Source organism: Portunus trituberculatus, chromosome 27, assembly GCF_017591435.1.
Source record: "Portunus trituberculatus isolate SZX2019 chromosome 27, ASM1759143v1, whole genome shotgun sequence".
Classification (NCBI taxonomy): domain Eukaryota; kingdom Metazoa; phylum Arthropoda; class Malacostraca; order Decapoda; family Portunidae; genus Portunus; species Portunus trituberculatus.
In genome coordinates, this window is record NC_059281.1 from 4,896,122 (window position 1) to 4,916,932 (window position 20,811).

At 38.6% G+C, this 20,811-nt stretch overlaps 1 protein-coding gene across 4 annotated transcripts in view; it reads left to right on the plus strand.

The window, feature by feature from the left end:
* The window catches only part of LOC123509700 (interleukin-1 receptor-associated kinase 4-like), a 37,372-nt gene that overhangs the window by 12,420 nt on the left and 4,141 nt on the right, over window positions 1–20,811 (plus strand). For all 4 annotated transcript variants that reach the window (XM_045264194.1, XM_045264195.1, XM_045264196.1 and 1 more), the window contains 3 exons: window positions 5,810–6,314; window positions 10,874–10,988; window positions 20,350–20,505. In XM_045264194.1, coding sequence (XP_045120129.1) covers window positions 5,810–6,314; window positions 10,874–10,988; window positions 20,350–20,505 — 776 coding nt within the window. The remainder of the gene's footprint in view (window positions 1–5,809; window positions 6,315–10,873; window positions 10,989–20,349; window positions 20,506–20,811) is intronic.

Consider the following 20,811-nt stretch of genomic DNA (forward strand, 5'->3'; position numbering starts at 1 on the left):
ATAAGAAAGAATGGAATATCTCAAAAGACTCGGCATCAACCAGCAAAACCTCGCAAGAATGCAAGAGAAAATACAATACAAGCTAAACAATGCTGTCACTGCTGAAGGCTTGAAAAAAATAAATAAATAAATAAATAAGATAGAATAAAATATATATATATATATATATATATATATATATATATATATATATATATATATATATATATATATATATATATGTGTGTGTGTGTGTGTGTGTGTGTGTGTGTGTACAGTAAGACCCCGAATTTAGCGAAATCCAGCTTAGCGAAACCCTTATTTAGCGACTGTCTGGAAAAAGGCCAAGCCCTCAAGTTTAGCGATTTTCTCTCATATTTAGCGAATGTACTGCGCTACACTGTCCTGCCTGCATATTTACCAAGTCTGGAAAGGTTCATCCCGGGACAAAATTAGAGCCAGTCATAGCGCGAGCTGACTATGACGTCACCATGACTTCGCCAGAGAGCCAGGAAGTGGCGGAAAAATCATACTTACCTGGCACAGGAGACACTGATCATGAAGATGATACTCTCAGGAAGAGGCTGTGTGTGTGTTTTTCACTGTTTGATCTGCTGCAGTCTCTGACGAGACAGCCAGACGTTACCCTACGGAACGAGCTCAGAGCTCATTATTTCTGATCTTCGGATAGGCCTGAGACCAGGCACACAACACACACCGGGACAACAAGGTCACAACTCCTCGATTTACATCCCGTACCTACTCACTGCTAGGTGAACAGGGGCTACACGTGAAAGGAGACACACCCAAATATCTCCACCCGGCCGAGGAATTGAACCCCGGTCCTCTGGCTTGTGAAGCCAGCGCTCTAACCACTGAGCTACCGGGCATGTGTGTGTGTTGGAGGAGTGCCAGAGAGAGAGAGAGAGAGTTGTCTCCATAGAAGTGTATAATTCTAAGGCTAATTTAATCAAAGAAACAAAGACTTCCGATATGTAACATGCATATGGTGACATTATTGATAGCTAGTGTAGTGTAGCACAACACTGGAATACAGTGCATAATCAACATTCCCTTGTGAAGCTTGAAAAATCTGCTGGTAACATTTTGCCTTTCTGCCTTCAGGTCTAATTTTATTCAGTGCTGATGTCTAAGTAAGTTGTGTATATGGGACAATCTCTCTCTCTCTCTCTCTCTCTCTCTCTCTCTCTCTCTCTCTCTCTCTCTCTCTCTCTCTCTCTCTCTGTCTCCTCACCAACACACACACACAGCTTCTTCCAGAGAGCACCGCCTTCATGATCACAGCGAGCTTTTTCGCCACTTCTTCACATTCTGGCGACGTCATGGTGATGTCATGGTCAGTTCGCGCTATGATTGGCTCTAATTTCGTCCTGGGACGTCAGCCCCACAGTGCCTCCAGCATTCCCACTCGACACTTGAGCTATTGTGTGTGTGTTAATCCAGCGTGTGAAATCATTTTTTGTGCTCCCATCCTCGCTGTGTAGCGAGTTTCACTATCACCATGGCCTCCACTAGTGGTTCGGGGGGTGCTGATTCTTGTAAAGGTGACGATGTTGCAGCCGTAAATGGGGACTTGAAATGGGGACTTTAGGTGGACGAAAGACTGATTGGTATTTTTCCCTATTTAAAGTAGTATTCAAATTTGGCGAAATTCCAATTTAGTGATGGTTTCAGCAGACTAATAGGATCGCTAAATGTGGGGGCTTATTGTATATATATATATATATATATATATATATATATATATATATATATATATATATATATATATATATATATATATATACATATATATATATACAGGCAACCCCCACTTAACGAAGGTTCACACAATGAAATTTTGCTACAACGAATGTTTTATTTTACTACCATCTGCTCATTTAACGAACACCAAATTTGCTTTAACAAAGTTTTATCTGGGTAATTTTTTCCATGTTTGAAAGCCCCACTGTATCATGCAAGCCGATAGGCTTTTGAATACACCAGCACCTCGTGGACAACACACGCACCACGCACTCCCCCTGTTCAGAACAATAACAGCGTCAGCAGCAGCTCGTCTTCCCTCGCTCAACTTACCACCAAAACGCCCTGCAATGTCGCCTAGCGTTGCTAAGAAGACCAGGAAGTCTCTTACTGTCGAAGTGAAGCTGGATATTATTCACAGACACAAGAGGCGAGGAAACTAATAGCATTGCTCGCCACCATCTTGACTCCATCTACTATCTCTACTATTTTCAAATCAGCAGACTCTATTAAGAAGGCTGGTGAGACTGTATCTTCCTTGCTAGCTAAAAGAACCACCTGAACTCGTGACTACAATGGATAAAATGGAAAGCCATGTGGAAATGTGGTACATAAGTTTTGTATATGATACAGTGGTGCACACTTTGTTTACATTCCACAGGTTGCCGATTAGTGTTTTTCCCGTTTCACTCTCCCTCCCTTCATAAATTTAAGATCATCAACATTATAAAGTTACGTACATACATACATTAGTGTACATTATAATGACAAATTAAACTGCCTAAATGTTTAACTTCATAATTTTTTCTTTCATTAAACTTCTCACTGTACTATGATGCACTCTTGCTTTGTTTACTCTCAATGGAAGTTCAAGTCAGAAGTTAAAGTTATTATAATTGGTTCGCTTAACGAAGGTTTATTTTAGGAACATAACCCCTTCGTTAAGCGGGGGTTGCCTGTATATATATATACTATATATATATATATATATATATATATATATATATATATATATATATATATATATATATATATATATATATATATATAGTGTTGCCATATTTTATTCCAATTTGTCACTACTGCTCATGGTATTAGTACAGTGGTGCCTTGGAATACAAACTTAATTCATTCAAAATTTTGTTCTTACTCCAAAGCATCAAAATACATGTACTATTCTTATGGAAGAAGTTATAATTTGTTCCAAACCACCTCCCAAGACCAAAAAAAAAAAAAGTATTTTTCACCTAATTTTATACTTTTTGCATACTATTACTATATATACTACTACTACTATTATTATGCTATAACTATTAAAGATCGGAAAATAAAGCAGGAATGTAAGCAAAATTTAATATAATGAAAATTCAACTTCTCGTGGTCAGAAACAAGCGTCACCACATCCTCTTCATGTAACTCCATCAAGCCAGCACCACACACTCTTATATAAGCCAATAAGTTTTTCTCTGATATACTGCATTCATTATGGAAAATAAATCGGGGAAGTAAGCAAATTGTAATATGAACTTCTTCGCGGTCAGAAACAAGCGTCAACACATCCTCCTCAGACGACTCCATCAAGCCAGCAATATGCACTCTTATCTAAACCAATAACATGATAAAAATAACGATTCCAATACAGTAAAACATCGCTTGACGAATGTCTCTAAGGATGAACAATTTGGGAGACGACCAAAAAATTTGTCAATATATTGACCCAGGGGACAAACGATATTTCAAGGGACGAACGCGGTTAAATGGCTCGCCGGCAGGCGAGCTGTTTGTGTGATAGCCAACCCAGCTATTACACAACAACAAAACAAAACATAAGCACAAAAGAAAATAGAAACAGGAACATACAAAAAATATTACATAACATAATCTCCGTGCCACCGTGATTTTCTCCTGTTTTTCCTGGGCATGGTGATGTTACTGGCGCGCTCTACTGTAGCTTCCTCAGCGTTATCCTCGCTGCTCTGGTGGCTCTCAGCGTTGCTGTCATCATCATCCTGGCCATGTCCAGGTACTGCAGATTGTGGTACATCCATCGCAGCTGTTTCCTCGCTCGCCTGGCAAGGAACACCGCCCTACTGCCCGCTCCTCTCACACTGAGCATCACCTCTGAGGATCAAAGAAACTTCCTGGCCACATACCTTTAACTTCCCTTCTTGGAAGTCCAAACTTGCTCCCACACACGTGAGGAAGTCAATCCCCAGCAGGCAAGGGCCTTTCAAGACAGAGATGAAGACTGGCAATCTTTCCATGTTTCCCACGCCGATATTCATTATAACGGGGCCCCACATAGCAGCACTGACTTGTGACGCTACACAGCTGTTGTGTAGCTCTGGCACGCTGCGCACATCCAAAGTCCTCTCTCATGACTGTCTTCTCAGATCTTGTCTGTCTTCCTCCTCATCCTCCTCTCCTCCATTCCATCATGCCATCAACGTCCAGTCTCTCAAGTAAATAACCTTTTCTTTTTTATTATTTTATTATCATTTTGATAGCATTTAGGTAAGTAAAACAATTTAGGCATTAAAGGTCTATTTTGAATGGGTTTTATGGACAAAAGTATGATTTTTTTGGGGGGGTCTGGAACGGATTAATGGTATTTCAATACATTCTTATGGGAAAAATTGATTCAGGGGATGAACAAATCCTGACGAACAGGATTTAGGAACGAATTATGGTCGTAAGCTGAGGTTTTACTGTATTGTCATGCATCATAATATATTTTTGAACTGCTTACTTATCTATGAAAATTCATGTATATCTTATATCTCACCAAGAACTACATAAAACATGATAAAATACAACATACTGACATAAATGCTCTCACCATCCTCACGCTTGGCGCCCTCACATTTCCACAAACATATCCTTGTAAAAGCTGATACATGATTGGCTAAGTGTCCACCATCTTGAAAACAATGGGCCAATGACAGGCCTCGATGTATGACAGATAGCCTCAAGCATAAACAAACTGTGCGGCATAAAGGAGCACGCACAGCCCAGATATAAGACATATCTGGACTGTGGGAGCAAGGCTTCTGAAAAGCGCCATGATCATGCCTGACGGGCTCTAACATAAGAACCACTATCCTGCCTGACGGCCTATAAGGGTTAAGGCTTTTAATTCATGAGCTGGATACTCTCTCTTCCCCCTCAGATCTTCTAGAATCTTCCATACGTCTGTGTGTATGTCTCGTGACCATGTGTGCTGCTACGCTAGACAGTGATCTTAATAACTAAAAAAACATTATTATCCGCGGCACTACAAAACAACAACCAAACATCTGCAAACAACTCTCCTGAGGCACTGGGGCAGCTTGGTGGCCCAGCATGCAGTCAGCTGATCGCGCAGTACTGCGTGCAATCTGTTGACCGCGTTTGTTATTGTTCGCACTCCAAAGCAAAGTTTGTCCTCCAATAAAAAAAAACCACTATTTTTTTGTTCATATTCCAAATTGTTCGTACTCAAAAGCGTTTGTACTCCAAGGTACCACTGTACTTGAGTGTTAAGTGGAGGCAGCTGTACTGACTTTTTTTTTTTTTTTTTATAACCATGTGGGCTTTTTATGGGAGTTTATGGGCTAAAGGGGATACTTTTTAGGGTACCTCCTATCTCAAAGCCCACCCACTAGGAAACCGTTGCCCCGAGTGAGAAAGCCCAACCTGCATTCAGCCCGTGGACAGGATTCAAACCCGTGCGCTTGGAGACCCCTCGGACCCCAAAGCGCGCATGGTTCCACTGTTGTGTATTAATGAACACTGTTGTGTATTAATGAGGACTATATAGATAAAAGGGTTTTGGAAATATACTACCTTGGAGGCTGTTTTAGAAAATTTATTTTTTATTGTGATTTGTCATATATCTCCCATCATAGTATTTTTGGTTATGATTTGTAACCTTCGTAGTACTTAATGTAAGCTTACAATTGATTGGTGCAGGTTGAATATAATGATGAGACTTTCTCCTGATATGCAGCTTTTCTGTATACACCTGTGCTTGCCAAACAATGATTGACTGGAGAGTGTGAAGGTGTGTAAGTTTGTCTGACCACAGGTGAAGCACTGCCTCGCCAGGAGGGAGACAGTGATGCCGAGGATCAGTTGGACCAGGCACTGGAAGAGGGAAGTCAGACACACTACAGGTTCATCTATGGTGGCAGCAGCTACAGAGAGGACCAGGTTCATCCAGGAGTTGACTCTCAAGGGGTTGTGGATGGAGACTCTGATGTTTTACAAATGCTAGATAGAGAGCTGAGAGCCCAGGAAAATTCTGCTCAAGAACAGGGTAATCCTCAACTGAATTTTGAGGTTATGCAGGAATTGAAAGAGTCTGGATTTAAACACTTTGCCTTCAGCACTGTAAAGGAAATCACCAACAAATTTAGTGACCTGCCACATGATCTAGGTGGCAATAAGCTGGGTGAAGGAGCCTTCGGTACAGTGTACCTGGCCAGGGTGGTGCTGGGAGGTAGAGAGAAGAAGGTGGCTGTGAAGAGACTTACCTCAGGGGAGAACAAAGTGGAGGACCAATTCAAGACCGAGATTGAAGTTCTTTCAAGGTCAGTATTTATAAATGAGATTCTTGAATCTGTTAATGCCGTATTATTTGTATTGATAAGGAATAATTTCATAAAGAAGTACTTTTGGGCTATGTTGGTGCTCATTTGAAAAAAAAATTATGTTAATTATAATCTAGAATCAATAATGTCAAGATCTTTGGTTGTTGCATGATGCACACTGGGGTTTTGTGTGACACATTTGTAACTTTTAAATACTTTTTATATATTTTCAAAATTTCCTTGAATTAATTAAGTTTTTTGAGACAGATAAAAAAATAGGTTTGATAGATGTCTTGTTTTAGAGTATAGTACTTCACACAGAACCTGGTACACTACATTTCCTTCTTGTGCTTTTCCTTCCTTTTTTTTTTTTTTTTTTTTTTTTTTGTGTGTGTGTGTGTGTGTGTGTGTGTGTGTGTGTGTGTGTGTATTTTACCTATTTGTATTTACCTATTTGTGTATAACAGGGCCCGAGCTAAGCTCTCTGTGTCCTGTCTCCTTGTCCATTCCTGTCATATCTCTTTCATCTGATTGACACACACCACGACAACGACATCACTGCTCAGTTTATTCCACTTATCAATGCTACGATGCGGGAAACTGTATTTTCTCACGTCATTTAGACAGATGTCCTTTATTAGGTTTTTTCCATGTCCTCGGAGATGATTACTTGTGGTCACCTTTATCAACTCTCTATCCAGTATGTCAATCTTGTTCACCAATTTATACATAGTTATCATGTCTCCTCTTGTTCTTCTCTCTTCTAATGTGGTCAGCCCCAGCTTCCTCAGTCTTTCCTCATAGTCTAACTCCCTGAGTCCTGGTACCATCCTTGTTGCCAGCCTTTGTACCCTTTCTACCTTCTTCACATTTTTCTTCATATACGGTGACCAGACACATGCTGCATATTCTAGCTGGGGTCTTATTAAGGTACATATCTTCTTCATCATTCCTTCATCTAGGTAGTGGAATGCAAGGCCAATATTTTGAAGCATGTTGTATGTTTTCCAAAAATTCTTGTTAATGTGTTTCTCCGGTGACAAAGTGTTTTGCACGGTTACTCCTAAGTCTTTCTCCTCACCCAGCCTGTAATCCCTGTTTGGTCTGTATCTACTTCTTCCCATTTTCATAACATGGGTCTTGCCTATATTAAATTCTATCTGCCACTCTTTACTCCACTCATATATTTTATCAAGATCTTCCTGTAACTTGTTGCAATCTTCCACATTCTTTACTCTCCTCATAATTTTAGTATCGTCCGCAAACATGTTCATATAACTGTCAATTCCTACTGGCATATCATTAACATAAATCAAAAACATGATGGGACCCAGCACTGACCCTTGTGGAACTCCACTGGTTACCTTCTTCCACTCGGACTTCCTTCCTCTCACCACTGTTCTCATTTCTCTTCCCATTAAGTAATTTTCCATCCATTTTGCTAGTTTATCATTTACTCCTCCAGTCATCTTTAGTTTCCACATCAGTCTATTGTGTGGTACTTTATCAAAGGCCTTTCTCAAGTCCAGGTAGATAGCATCCACCCATCCCTCTCTATGTTGTAGTATGTCAGTCACTCTTGAATAAAAACATAATAAATTGGATACACGATCTTCCTTTTCTGAAACCAAACTGCCTTTCACTCAGAATGTTTTCACTTTCTAGATACTCACTCCACTTAGCTTTAATTACTTCTTCACATACCTTGCACAATATACTAGTCAACGATACTGGTCTATAATTTAGCGGTTCCATTCTACTACCATTCTTATATATAGGCACAATGTCAGCTCTTTTCCACTCTTTCGGGACTAATCCTGTTCGTATGGAGGTTTCCACAATATCAAATATGGGGTTCAACAATTGATCCTTACATTCTTTTAGCAACCTCCCAGATATGCCATCAGGCCCCATTGATTTATTAATATCCAGATTGCTTATAATTTTCCTTACATCTTCCTTAGTAACCATGATGTCCTGCATTTGCTTTATTTCCGTAGGCCTTCCTCCCATAAAATGCTCCTCCTTTGTAAACACTTTGCAAAAGTTGTCGTTCAAAATTTCAGCTATCTCCAGCATCTTCATATACTTCTTCCCGTTTTTACCTTTTCTATTGCCTCCCTTTTATTTAGTTTTCCATTTATGAATTTGTAAAACATTTTGGGTCACTATCACAGTTTTCCACCACCCTCTGTTCATATTCCTTCTGTGCTGTTCTCCTTACTTCAACATATCTATTCCTTGCTGTTTTGTAGCCTTCCCTTGATAATACATCACTGTTTTTCTTAAGTTTCTTCCATGCCTTTTCTTTGTTCTTTTTTGCTTCTTCACAATTTCTATTAAACCACTGTTTATTATTTAAAGTCCCCTTTCTGTAATATGGCACAAACTTTTTCACAGCAGAGTTATACAAATCCATAAATTTATCGTACTTCAATTGCATATCTCTTTCCTGGTATACCACGAACGAGTCAATTTCATTAAAGAACTCCCTTATATGGTTATAATTTGCCCTAGTATAATTTAATTTTTCCTCCTTGCGTTCCACAATCTTATTCGTGCTTAATTCTGTATCCAGCTCAAAGCTTAGGACATCATGATCGCTTTTCCCCAAGGGACATTCATGTTCAATTTCCTCTTTTAGAGAGATTCCCCTGGTAAATACCAAATCCTTGCTGCAACATCTTGTCCCCTGCACCTTGTTGGTGATCTCACCCACTGTGTCATCAAGTTATTTGTTGCTACCTTTAACAATTCTTCTGCCCACTCACCACCATTCACCACTTCGTAATCTTCCCACACTATTTCTTTGCAATTAAAGTCTCCAACTATCACCACTCTATCCTTTCTGATGAGTTCTTGCTTCATTCCGTCTAGAGTATTTCTCATCACCATTTGGTACTGTTCATATTCCCAAGCACTGGTTCTGGGTGGTATGTATACTGCTATAATATTAATGTCCCTCTTGCCTTCTGTTATAAGCATACTTATCACTTCCTCATTTCTCTTACTATAGTTCACCTCCTTCACTATGAGATCTTCCTTAGTAAGAACCATTATACCACCACCTCCTTTATTTTTTCTATCATTTCTCCATACTTTGTAGTGTTTTACAACAAACCAGTCTAGCTTTATTTTGGGCCTTAGCTTTGTTTCCACTACACACATTATGTCTGGTTCGTTATTTCTTAGGTAATCCATACATTCTAGCCTCTTAGACAGAACTCCATCTATGTTTGTGCAAGTCACTTTTATTCCATTCCTAGTCTCATTCTTCCATGTAATGCCTATTCCGTCTGTTTTATCCACCACTTCTTTAGCCTCCCATTTCTCATCCTCCCAAAAAACTTGATCTTTTCCTCCTCTGTTCTTTTGTCATTCCTCTCTTTCACTTCAGATACTAGCTCCTTCATTTTCATTCTCTCATCTTGTGACATATTTCTTCTTATGTAAATTGTTTTGGTTTCCTCAGAGTCCTTAAGTTTCCAAGCCCTCCTCAACAAGGCCTCCGCTGCCACCTGAGACTTTAATTTCAATTTTAATGGTCTATTCTTGCCTTCCTCAAAAGCTCCCAATCTCACACTTTCTTCTACCTCAGCATATAGGTCTTCTTCTTCCACAGAGATCTTGTTCAGTAAAGACTTAATCTTGTCATTTTCCTTATCCCTCCTGTCCTGCCAGTTCCTGTTAGTTTCCTCCCGCAATCCTATTATGATCACACATTTTTTCTTTTCAGCAATATCTCTCACCACATACTCATTTTCCTTTAGTGCCTTTACCATTTCCCTCTGCGTAATCCCTTTATTTTCCTCTTCCTTTTAACAATCTCCCTAAACGACCTTTGTACGTACCTCCTGATGTTCATGATTCACTTCCTTCATCCTGGTGTCAATTAGATTAAGACATTCCTCTTTCTTCAAGTCCCCTTCGGATATTTTTATCTCCATTTCCATGAGTTTAGCCTTCATCTCTTCACATTGTTTCCTTAGTTGTTGGTTTTCTTTCTCCATCTCTACTTTTTCCTTCAATAGCTTTTTATTCGCTAGCGTTAACAAGTAGATCTCTTTCTTGAACGAATCATTCTCGGCTAGAACTCTATCCAGTTTTTCTTCTATTGACAAAATGCTTAGGAACTTACTTTCCAGCGCCTGGATTCTTGCATCCATATCAAGTTTCTGCAGTCCTTTTGGCGTAGTAATAAAACCTTCAAAGTCTCTAGTTTGCCTGGACGCCATTTTTGTTGTTGTCAGCTGATTACGTCCAGAACGATCACCGTCCACACTCCCCTCTCAGGGATCACTCTCCATATCACTCACTTTTAACACTAAGAGACAGTAGGACATTAACGGACACAAACTTAGAGTTACCCGGGCCCTGTAATACCATAGGTATTTTCTTTCCTCCCGTACGCAGCCGGAGACGAGCCGTCCTCTCTCAGCGACGGCGACGACGTGTGTGTGTGTGTGTGTGTGATTTCTATTTAAATTGCAGGAAGATATGTAAAGATGTGTCAGTTGCATATTCTAAATGGTCACTAACATCTAAATCAATATGTGTAGATGTATCCATGAAAATCTGCTGCCTCTGGTGGGTTACTCCTGTGATGGGCCTGACTGGTGTCTTGTGTATGACTACATGGCCAATGGCAGCCTGCAGGACCGCCTTGCCTGCCTGGTGAGCAGCCATGCATTGGTCACACACAGATATTCAGTAGAGATGGTTGATTGCTTGAATCATTGAGTTTTATATTTTAATGGCTTGATTAATTTGATGAAGCTTTAAGTATGCAAACACTTCCATCTTAGTAGATTTACATATGATTGCCATTTCCCGTCAGATTCTAACACCACTTCTACACACACACACACACACACACACACACACACACACACACACACACACACACACACACACACACACACACACACACAGTGACCATGTAATATTAGAAATGGATATAGAAGAGGGAAAGGAAGATAGAGACGATTCATACAAAGGAGACCGATAAAATTACAGAAAGGCTGATATTGAGAATCTCAAGAACTATTTTAAAAATGTAAACTGGGAGGAGATGGAAAACTCAGAGACGATGCAAGAGAAGTATAACTTATTTTTGGAAATATACAAAACAGGAGTCAGGGAATATGTCCCGAAATATAGACCTAAAAAAGAAGGAAAGGAAGATTGGTTTAATGCAAGATGTGCTAGGGCAAAGGAGAAAAAAGATGGAGCATGGAAAAGGTGGATGAGAAATAGAAATCCAGTAAATAAGGAAAATTTCAAGGCAGCGAGAAATTAATATGTTTAGGTGAGGAAGGAAGAGGAAAAGAACTTTGAAAAGGACATTGTTAAAAAATGTAAGGAGCAACCAAAATTGTTCTACAGATTCATAAATGGAAAAATTAGGCAAAAAGAAACAATAGAAAGGTTAAAAGGAGAGAATGGGATAGTGGAAGACCCAAAAAGTATGGCAGAAATATTAAATAATAAATTCCAGGAGGTCTTTACTAAGGGTAATAGAGAGACAGTCTATATGAAAGAGATTAAAGTAACCAAGCTTGAAATAAAAGACTTAATGAAGGAATTGGATGAAGAGAAGGCAATGGGACCCGATGAAGTCTCAGGCAGAATACTGAAAGAATGTAGGGAAGAACTAGCAAGTCCTATATACATCATAAAATGCTCAATAGAAAATGGAACAGTACCAGTAGAATGGAAAAGAGCTGAGGTGGTTCCCATATATAAGAGCGGAAGGAAGGAAGAACCTTTAAACTACAGACCGGTATCACTAACTAGTGTAATATGCAAGATGTGTGAAAGAATAATAAAGAAACAATGGATCGAGTTCCTTGAAGACAAATTAATATCAAATAGCCAATTTGGTTTTAGAAAAAGACAGTCTTGTGTAACTAATTTATTGAGTTTCTATTCTAGAATAGTTGATAGAGTACAAGAGAGAGAGGGATGGGTTGACTATTTATTTGTATTTAAAAAATCATTTGACAAAGTGCCATATGCAAGATTACCATGGAAGTTAGAGGAGAAGGGTGGCTTAAAAGGAAGCACATTGAGATGGATAGAAAATTATTTGAGGAGGAGAGAAATAAGGACGGTAGTTAAAGATATGAAGTCCAAGTGGAGAGCAGTAGAAAGTGGAGTGCCACAGGGGTCAGTATTGGCACCAATATTTTTCCTCATTTATATTAACGACATGTCAGAAGGAGTGAACAGCTACATAAATCTGTTATTAGGATCTGTTATTAGGAGAGGTAAACTGGGAAGATAGTTTTGGAAATAAAACTGCACAGGAGATGTGGGATATTTTTAAGGTTGTAGTAGAGGATATAGTGAAACAGTGTATCCCTTACAAAGATATAAGGCAGAGAAACGGGAAGCCATTATGGTGGACTCACGAGATAGGTAGACAGATCAGAGAGAAAAAGAGGGCATATAGAGAGTTGCAGAAAAGTGGGGAAGATGTAGATTTGATTAGGTACAGACAGGTCAGGGATGATTTGAGTAAGGTTATAAAAAAAGTAAAAGGCAGGCAGAGATGAAACAAGCTAGAGTTGAGAGTAAAGATCGCCAAAAATTATATAGTTATTACAAGGTCAGTGATAAAAGAAATAAGGATAGGATTGGACCACTCAGAAAAGATGGTGTAGTATTGGATCAAAATGAAGATATAGTAGAATTATTGAATAAACAATTTTCTTCAGTATTTACTAGGGAAAGAATAGGAAATCCTGTTACAAACAGTGCGATGAGTAGTTTAAGAGCTTTAGAAAATATTGATATAAAATCGGGAATTATTAGGAAATTTATTCTTGAACTAGACAATAGGAAAGCTAGTGGTCCTGATGAGCTACATGCCAGAGTACTTAGGGAGGGTGTAGACAGTATTTCTGAAGCACTTAAGTTAATCTTTGAAAGATCACTTAGGTTTGCTGAGATACCTCAGGACTGGAAGTTAGCTAATGTTACACCAATATTTAAAAAAGGTAGGAAGGATGATGCGAATAATTATAGACCGATCAGTTTAACTAGTATAGTATGTAAGATACTAGAGAAAATCATTAAGGGTAGTACGTATTTGGGAGCATTTAAGTGAGAATAGATTAATTAAAGATACCCAACATGGCTTTAGATCAGGGAGGTCCTGTCTTACAAATTTGCTCGATATCTTAGAATATATTACCAAGGAGTTAGATGATGGAAATAGCATGGATGTTATATATCTAGATTTTAGCAAGGCGTTTGATAAGGTACCGCATAGGAGGCTAGTGTACAAATTGAGACTACATGGGATAGGGGGTAGGTTAGTTGATTGGATTAGTGAATGGCTTTCTGATAGGAAACAGAGAGTAGTATTAGATGGGGCAATGTCTGAGTGGAAGGAAGTGGTTAGTGGGGTACCCCAAGGATCAGTGCTAGGACCTCTTCTTTTCTTGGTGTATATTAACAATTTAGATAAAGGAATTAGTAGCAAAGTATCAAAGTTTGCAGATGATACTAAGATAGCATGTGCAGTACAGGGTGAAAAGGACAATTACAGAATACAACGAGACCTGGACAGGCTGATAGCATGGGCAGACAGGTGGCAGATGGAGTTTAATTCTAAAAAGTGTCAGGTTATGCATTTAGGGGGTCAGTATTAGCACCAATAATGTTTGCAATATATGTGAACAATATATCAGAAAATATAGGCAGTTACATCAGTCTGTTTGCAGATGACACTAAATTAATGAGGAGAGTGAATAGCAAAAAAAGATTGTGAGGTGCTACAACAAGACTTGGGTAAAAAAGTAGAATGGACACTCACATGGAAAATGGAATTTTATACAAAAAGTGCAGAGTATTAGAATTTGGAAGGAGCAAAAGAAGGCTGAAGGGCATTTATTCAATGGGGAATGAAGAAATAAAAAAGAAGTCTGAAGCAAAGACCGAGGAGTTACCATTGTGGATAACATGTCTCCAGAAAAACACATGAATAGGATTACAGGAAATACCTATGAACTTTTGAGAAATATAAAGCTGGTATTCACTTACATAGATGGAGATATGATAAAAAAAGGTTAAAAACTCTAATACTCCCCAAAAGTAGAATATGCAGCTACAGTATGATCACCGAACAAAAAAAACACATCAGGAAACCAGAGAGATTACAGAGGGCAGCAACAAAATTTCCCCTGAGTTTAAGTGAAGTCATATGAAAAAAGGCAACAAATACTAGATCTTACAACTTTAGAACAGAGAAGGAAAAGAGATCTAATAGCAATGTACAGAGCGAAGAATGGATTGGAAAAATCAGATAGAGAAGACTTACTAATCTGGGACACCAGGGACACAAGAGGACATGGAAAGAAATTAAGAAAGGAAAAGTGCAGGAGATATCAAGAAGTTCAGCTTTCCACAAAGATGTGTAGAGGTGTGGAATGGTTAGATAAGAAAGTATTTGAAGCAAGGACAGTCAATAAGTTCAAAGAAATGTTGGATTTTTATAGATGTGAGGATGGGACAGTGATTGAGTGGTAAGAGGAGGTGGTGGTGTAATGGTATTAACTAAAAAAATTTGATCTGATAGTGAAGGAAGTGAACTTTAGCAGGGAGAGTGAGGAAGTGATTAGTATGATTATAACAGATGGAAAACAAGACATTAACATCATAACAGTATACATGCCACCCAAAACAAGTGCTTGGGATATTGAACAGCACATAAAATGTGATGAGAAGTGCCCTAAATAGATTGAAAGATGAAATTGTCAAAAGGATAAAGTGGTGTTAGTTGGGGACTTTAATTGTAAGGAAGTAGCGTGGGAAGATTTTGAAGTGGTAAATGGTGGTGAGTGGGGGAGAGAAGTTGTTGAACATGATAATAGATAACCAACAAAGTGCAGGAGGTAGGATGCCCCGGCAAGGTTAGATTTGGTATTCTCTAAAGGCATCTGTTTAAGGGATGAAGTTGAACATGAGTGTCCCCTGGGGAAAAGTGACCATGATGTCCTTAGATTCATGTTGGATATGGGAATGGATATGGTGAAGGGTGATACTTACATGGAGGAAAGATTAAACTATGCCAAGGCAAACTACAATCATCTAAGGCCGTGATTCCCAAAGTGTGTGCCGTCATTATCTCTGGTGTGCAGCGAAAATTATATAATTTTGCTAGTTATCGAGGATTTCTTACATTGATCGGCAAGGATAAAGCTTGTGCATATATATATATATATATATATATATATATATATATATATATATATATATATATATATATATATATATATATATATGTATGTATATATATATATATATATATATATATATATATATATATATATATATATATATATATATATATATATATATATAGAGAGAGAGAGAGAGAGAGAGAGAGAGAGAGAGAGAGAGAGAGAGAGAGAGAGAAAAAGAGAGAGAGAGAGATCACAGGGCAGGTGTGCCGCCAAAATATTAAATGTTTTTTTAGTGTGCTGTCATACTAAATAGTTTGAAAACCACCAATCTAAGGTAATTTTTTAGTGAAAGGAACTGGTCTGTGGTGTATCAGGAGGCAGATATCCAATCAAAATATGATAAATTTATGGATACATATAATACTGCTGTAGAAAGGTTTGTGCCATATTATTGAATGAAGACTTTAAGAAAAAAACAGTGATTTGATAGAAATTGTGAGGAGGCAAAGAACAAGGAAAAGGCATGGAATATATTCAAGAATAATAATGAAGTTTTGTCAAGGGAAACATATATAACTGCAAGAAGTAGATATGTTGAAGTAAGGAGAACAGCACAAAGGTAGTACAAACAGAGGGTGGTGGAGAGATGTGAAAATGATCTCAAAATGTTCTACAAGTTCATAAATGGAAAATTAAATAAAAAGGAGGCAATAGAAAAAGTAAAAGTTGGGGAGAAAATATATGAGGATGTTAGTGATATAGCTGAAATATTGAACAACAACTTTTGTAAGGTGTTTACGAACGAGGAACCATTCATTGATCCAAGTAAAAGAAATGCACATCATCATTGTCAGTAAAGGCAATATAGAGAAAATTATAAATAACATAGATGTTAATAAATCAATGGGGCCTGATGGTATATCTGGTAGAATACTGAAAGAGTGTAAAGATCAATAATTGTTCGACCCTATTTTTGACATTGTGGAAGCCTCCATAAGAACAGGAAGGGTGCCTTTGGAGTGGAAAAGAGCAGACATTGAGCCCATATATAAAAATAGATGTAAACAAAACCTTTAAACTACAGACCAGTGTCTTTGACTAGTATTTTGTGCAAGATGTGTGAGGAAGTGATTAAGGATAAATGGAGTGAGTATTTGGAAAGTGAAAACATCCTGAGTGAAAGACAGTTTGATTTTAGGAAAGAAGATCATGTGTTTCCAACTTATTGTGTTTTTACTCAAGAGTGACTGACATATTGCAAGATAGAGAGGGTTGGGTGGATTCTGTTTATCTGGACTTACGGAAGGCCTTTGATAAAGTATATATATAAACTGATATGGAAATTAAGGAAGACTGGAGGAGTGAGTGGCAAATTAGCTGAATGGATGGAGAATTACTTGGTAGGGAGAGAGATTTGAACGGTAGTGAAGGGAAAGAAGTCAAAGTGGAGAAAGTGACCAGTGGAGTTCCTCAAGGGTCAGTGCTTGGTCCTATCATGTTTTTTATTTATGTTAACGATTTGCCAGCAGGAATAGATAGTTATTTGAACATGTTTGTAGATGATACCAAGATAATGAGGGGAGTAAAAAACCTGAAAGATGGTAATAGGCTACAGGAGGATCTGGACAAGATATACGAGTGGAGTAAACAGTGGCAAATGGAGTTTAATATAAGAAAGTGTCATGTTATGAAAATGGGATAAAGTAAATACAGGCCATACAAGGTTTATAAACTGGGAGAAGAGATAATTGGAGAGGCCAGTGAAGAGAAAGACTTAGGTGTAATTGTACAAAATAATCTGTCACCGGAGAAACATATCAACAAGATATTTGGAAAAACATGTAATATGTTTCAGAATATAGGACTTGCATTTCACTATCTGGATGAAGGAATGATGAGGAAAATACTATGCACCATAATAAGACCTCAGTTAGAGTATTCAGTAGTCATCTGGTCACCTTATATGAAGAAACATGTAAAGAAGATGGAAAGGGTACAGAGGCTGGCAACAAGGATGGTACAAGGGTTCAAGGATATAACTTACGAGGAGAGTTTGGGGAGGTTGGAGTTGACCACATTGGAAGAGAGAAGAATAAGGGGTGACATGATAACAATGTACAAAATAGTGAACAAAATTGACTTACTGGACAGGGATTTGATATAAGCAGCCCTAAGTAGTCACCTTAGGGCTTAGAGGACATGCAAAAAAAAAACTAACAAAAGATAATTGTTTAAACAATGTGAAGAAATACAGTTTCCCCTTCCATAGTATTGACAAGTGGAACAAATTGAATAGTGATATTGTAGATGTGGCGTGTATCAACCAGATGAAAGAGAGATATGATAAGTGTGGACAAGGAGGCAGGACACAGAGAGCTTAGCTCGGGCCCTGTAAGACACAAATAGGTAAATACAAATAGCTAAATACAAGCATAGCTCTTTTCCTGTATGTTACAACTAGGTAAATACACACACACACACACACACACACACAAGAAATGAATATGTGTTGATTAGAAGAGAAGAAAGAAAGAAACAAGAAAAGGATATAATTGATAAATGTAAAGACCAACCAAGGCTTTTTTACAGACATGTGAACAACAACATCAAAAATAGAGAAAGTATTGAAAGTTTAGAAGTAAATGGAGTTTGCAGTGAGGATCCCAGGGAAATGGCAGAGGTTATGAATGGATGCTTTCGGAAGGTATTCACAAAGGAGACTGCTTTTGACAAGCCACTGGTAATGGAACAGAAAGGGATTATGAAGGAGTTTCAAGTAACTGTGGAGGAGATCAAGAATATGATGGGGAGTTTAGAAGTGAGAAAAGCTGTGGGACCTGATGGGGTATCAGGATGGATTTTAAGAGAATGCAGGAGCAACTGGCAGAAAAAGTTTGTGAAGTAATTGATGCCTCATTAAGGGAAGGTGTAGTGCCCCAAGACTGGAAAAGAGCTAACATTGTCCCAATTTATAAATCAGGTAACAAGAGAGACCCATTGAACTATAGACCAGTGTCACTTACAAGTGTGGTAGCTAAGATGTGTGAGAGGGTGGTGAAGAATAGATGGACAGACTTCTTGGAGAAAAATGACATACTTTGTGAGTGTCAATTTGGTTTTAGAAAAGGGCGTTCATGCACGACAAACCTGATATGTTACTATTCGAGGGTGATAGATGTAATACAGGAAAGAGATGGTTGGGCTGATGGAATATATCTGGATTTAAAAAAGGCCTTTGATAAGGTACCACACCGGAGACTGATCTGGAAACTTGAAATGGTAGGAGGAGTGCATGGCAGTTTACTAAAATGGATGGAAGACTTTTGGTAGGAAGAGAAATGAGAACAATAATTAAGGACAGACCATCAGAATGGGGCTTGGTGGAGAGTGGAGTTCCACAGGGATCAGTGTTGGCACCAGTAATGTTTGCGGTCTACATAAATGACATGGTGGATGGGGTGTCCAGTTATGTGAGCCTATTTGCAGACGATGCAAAATTGTTAAGAAAAGTGAGATGTGACAAAGATTGCGAACTACTCCAGGAAGACTTGGACAGAATATGGAAATGGAGCTGTACATGGCAAATGGAGTTCAACACGACAAAATGCAAGAAATTAGAGTTTGGCAAGAGTGAAAGAAGAATCAGGAGTATGTACAAGATAGGAAATGAAGACATAAAACCAGTCATGAAGAAAAAGACCTTGGGGTGACAATTACCAATGACCTATCGCCAGAGAGACATATAAACAAAATAATTGGAGAAGTATTGAACTTATTGAGGAACATAAGAGTGGCGTTCGTATATTTAGATGAAGAAATGATGAAGAAAATAATTACTGCAATGATAAGACCAAGGCTTGAATATGCAACAATACAGTGGGCTCGAACTTAAAGAAACACATAAGGAAACTAGAGAAAGTACAGAGGGCTGCAACAAAAATGGTGCCTGACTTAAGAGATTTGACTTATGAAGACAGACTGAACAGAATGCAACTTCCGACCCTGGAAAACAGAAGAGAAAGGGGAGACCTGATAGCAATATACAGAGTGATGATTGGCATGGAAAAAAATGGATAGGGAAGATCTGTGTATGTGGAATGAAAGAGTGTCGAGAGGGCATGGGAAAAAACTAAAAAAGGCCACTTATAGGAGAGATGTGAAAAAATATAGCTTCCCTCATAGAAGGGTGGAAGCATGGAATAGTTTAGACGTGGAAGTGGTCAACGCAAGGAATATTCATGATTTTAAGAAAAAGCTGGACATTAGTAGATATGGAGACGGGACAGTACGAGCATAGCTCCTTTCCCGTATGTTACAATTAGGTAAATACACACACACACACACACACACACACACACACACACACACACACACACACACACACACACACACACACACACACACACACACACACACAGCTCGTTCCATAGGGTAATGTCTGGCTGTCTCGTCAGAGACTACAGCAGATCAAACAGTGAATTACACACACACACACAGCTCGTTCCGTAGGGTAACGTCTGGCTGTCTCGTCAGAAACTGCAGCAGATCAAACAGTGAATTACACACACACACACACACACACACACACACACACACACACACACACACACACACACACACACACACACACACACACACATGTACTGACTGCTGTCATATGGAATGGACTTAAAGGAAAGATAAGAGGGTTAATGCCCAAAATGATTGAGTTATAGAAGGAACTTACACTTTTGTTTTTTTAGATTAAATGAATCTAGTCTTTAAGCCAAACCTTAATGTTGTGACTGTGACAAGGACAGAAAAGTGTTGTACTTGTGACTGGCAGTTATGACCTTCTTCATTAGGGTGGGAGTCCTCCTCTTGGGTGGCAGCTAAGGGTGTCCATTGGGGAGGGAACAGCACAAGGCATTGTGTACCTACACACCCACCAGGAGCGTCCATTGGTTCACCGCGACATCAAGAGTGCCAACATCTTGCTTGACGAACACTTCACACCAAAGGTTAGAGGACAGGCTCAGCAAGATAGCCTAATCCATGTAAAGATTGGCTGCCTTCATGTTTTTTTTTTCTCCCATTGAGTATGATGTACAAGACATGGTTGAGCACTGTTTCCAGTTTTGTCATGCATTTGAAACTGGAGCTAATTGAGAATTTTGGCATTTTCCAAGAATACAGTCATTTTTTCTTGTGAACTGTGAACTAGAGAGTTCTTAGCTCTGTTGAGTAAAGAGATAGAGATGAATTCTGTTACAATTTTGAAGATTAGTTTTTTTTTTAATATTTACATAAAGCTCCATAATATTGTC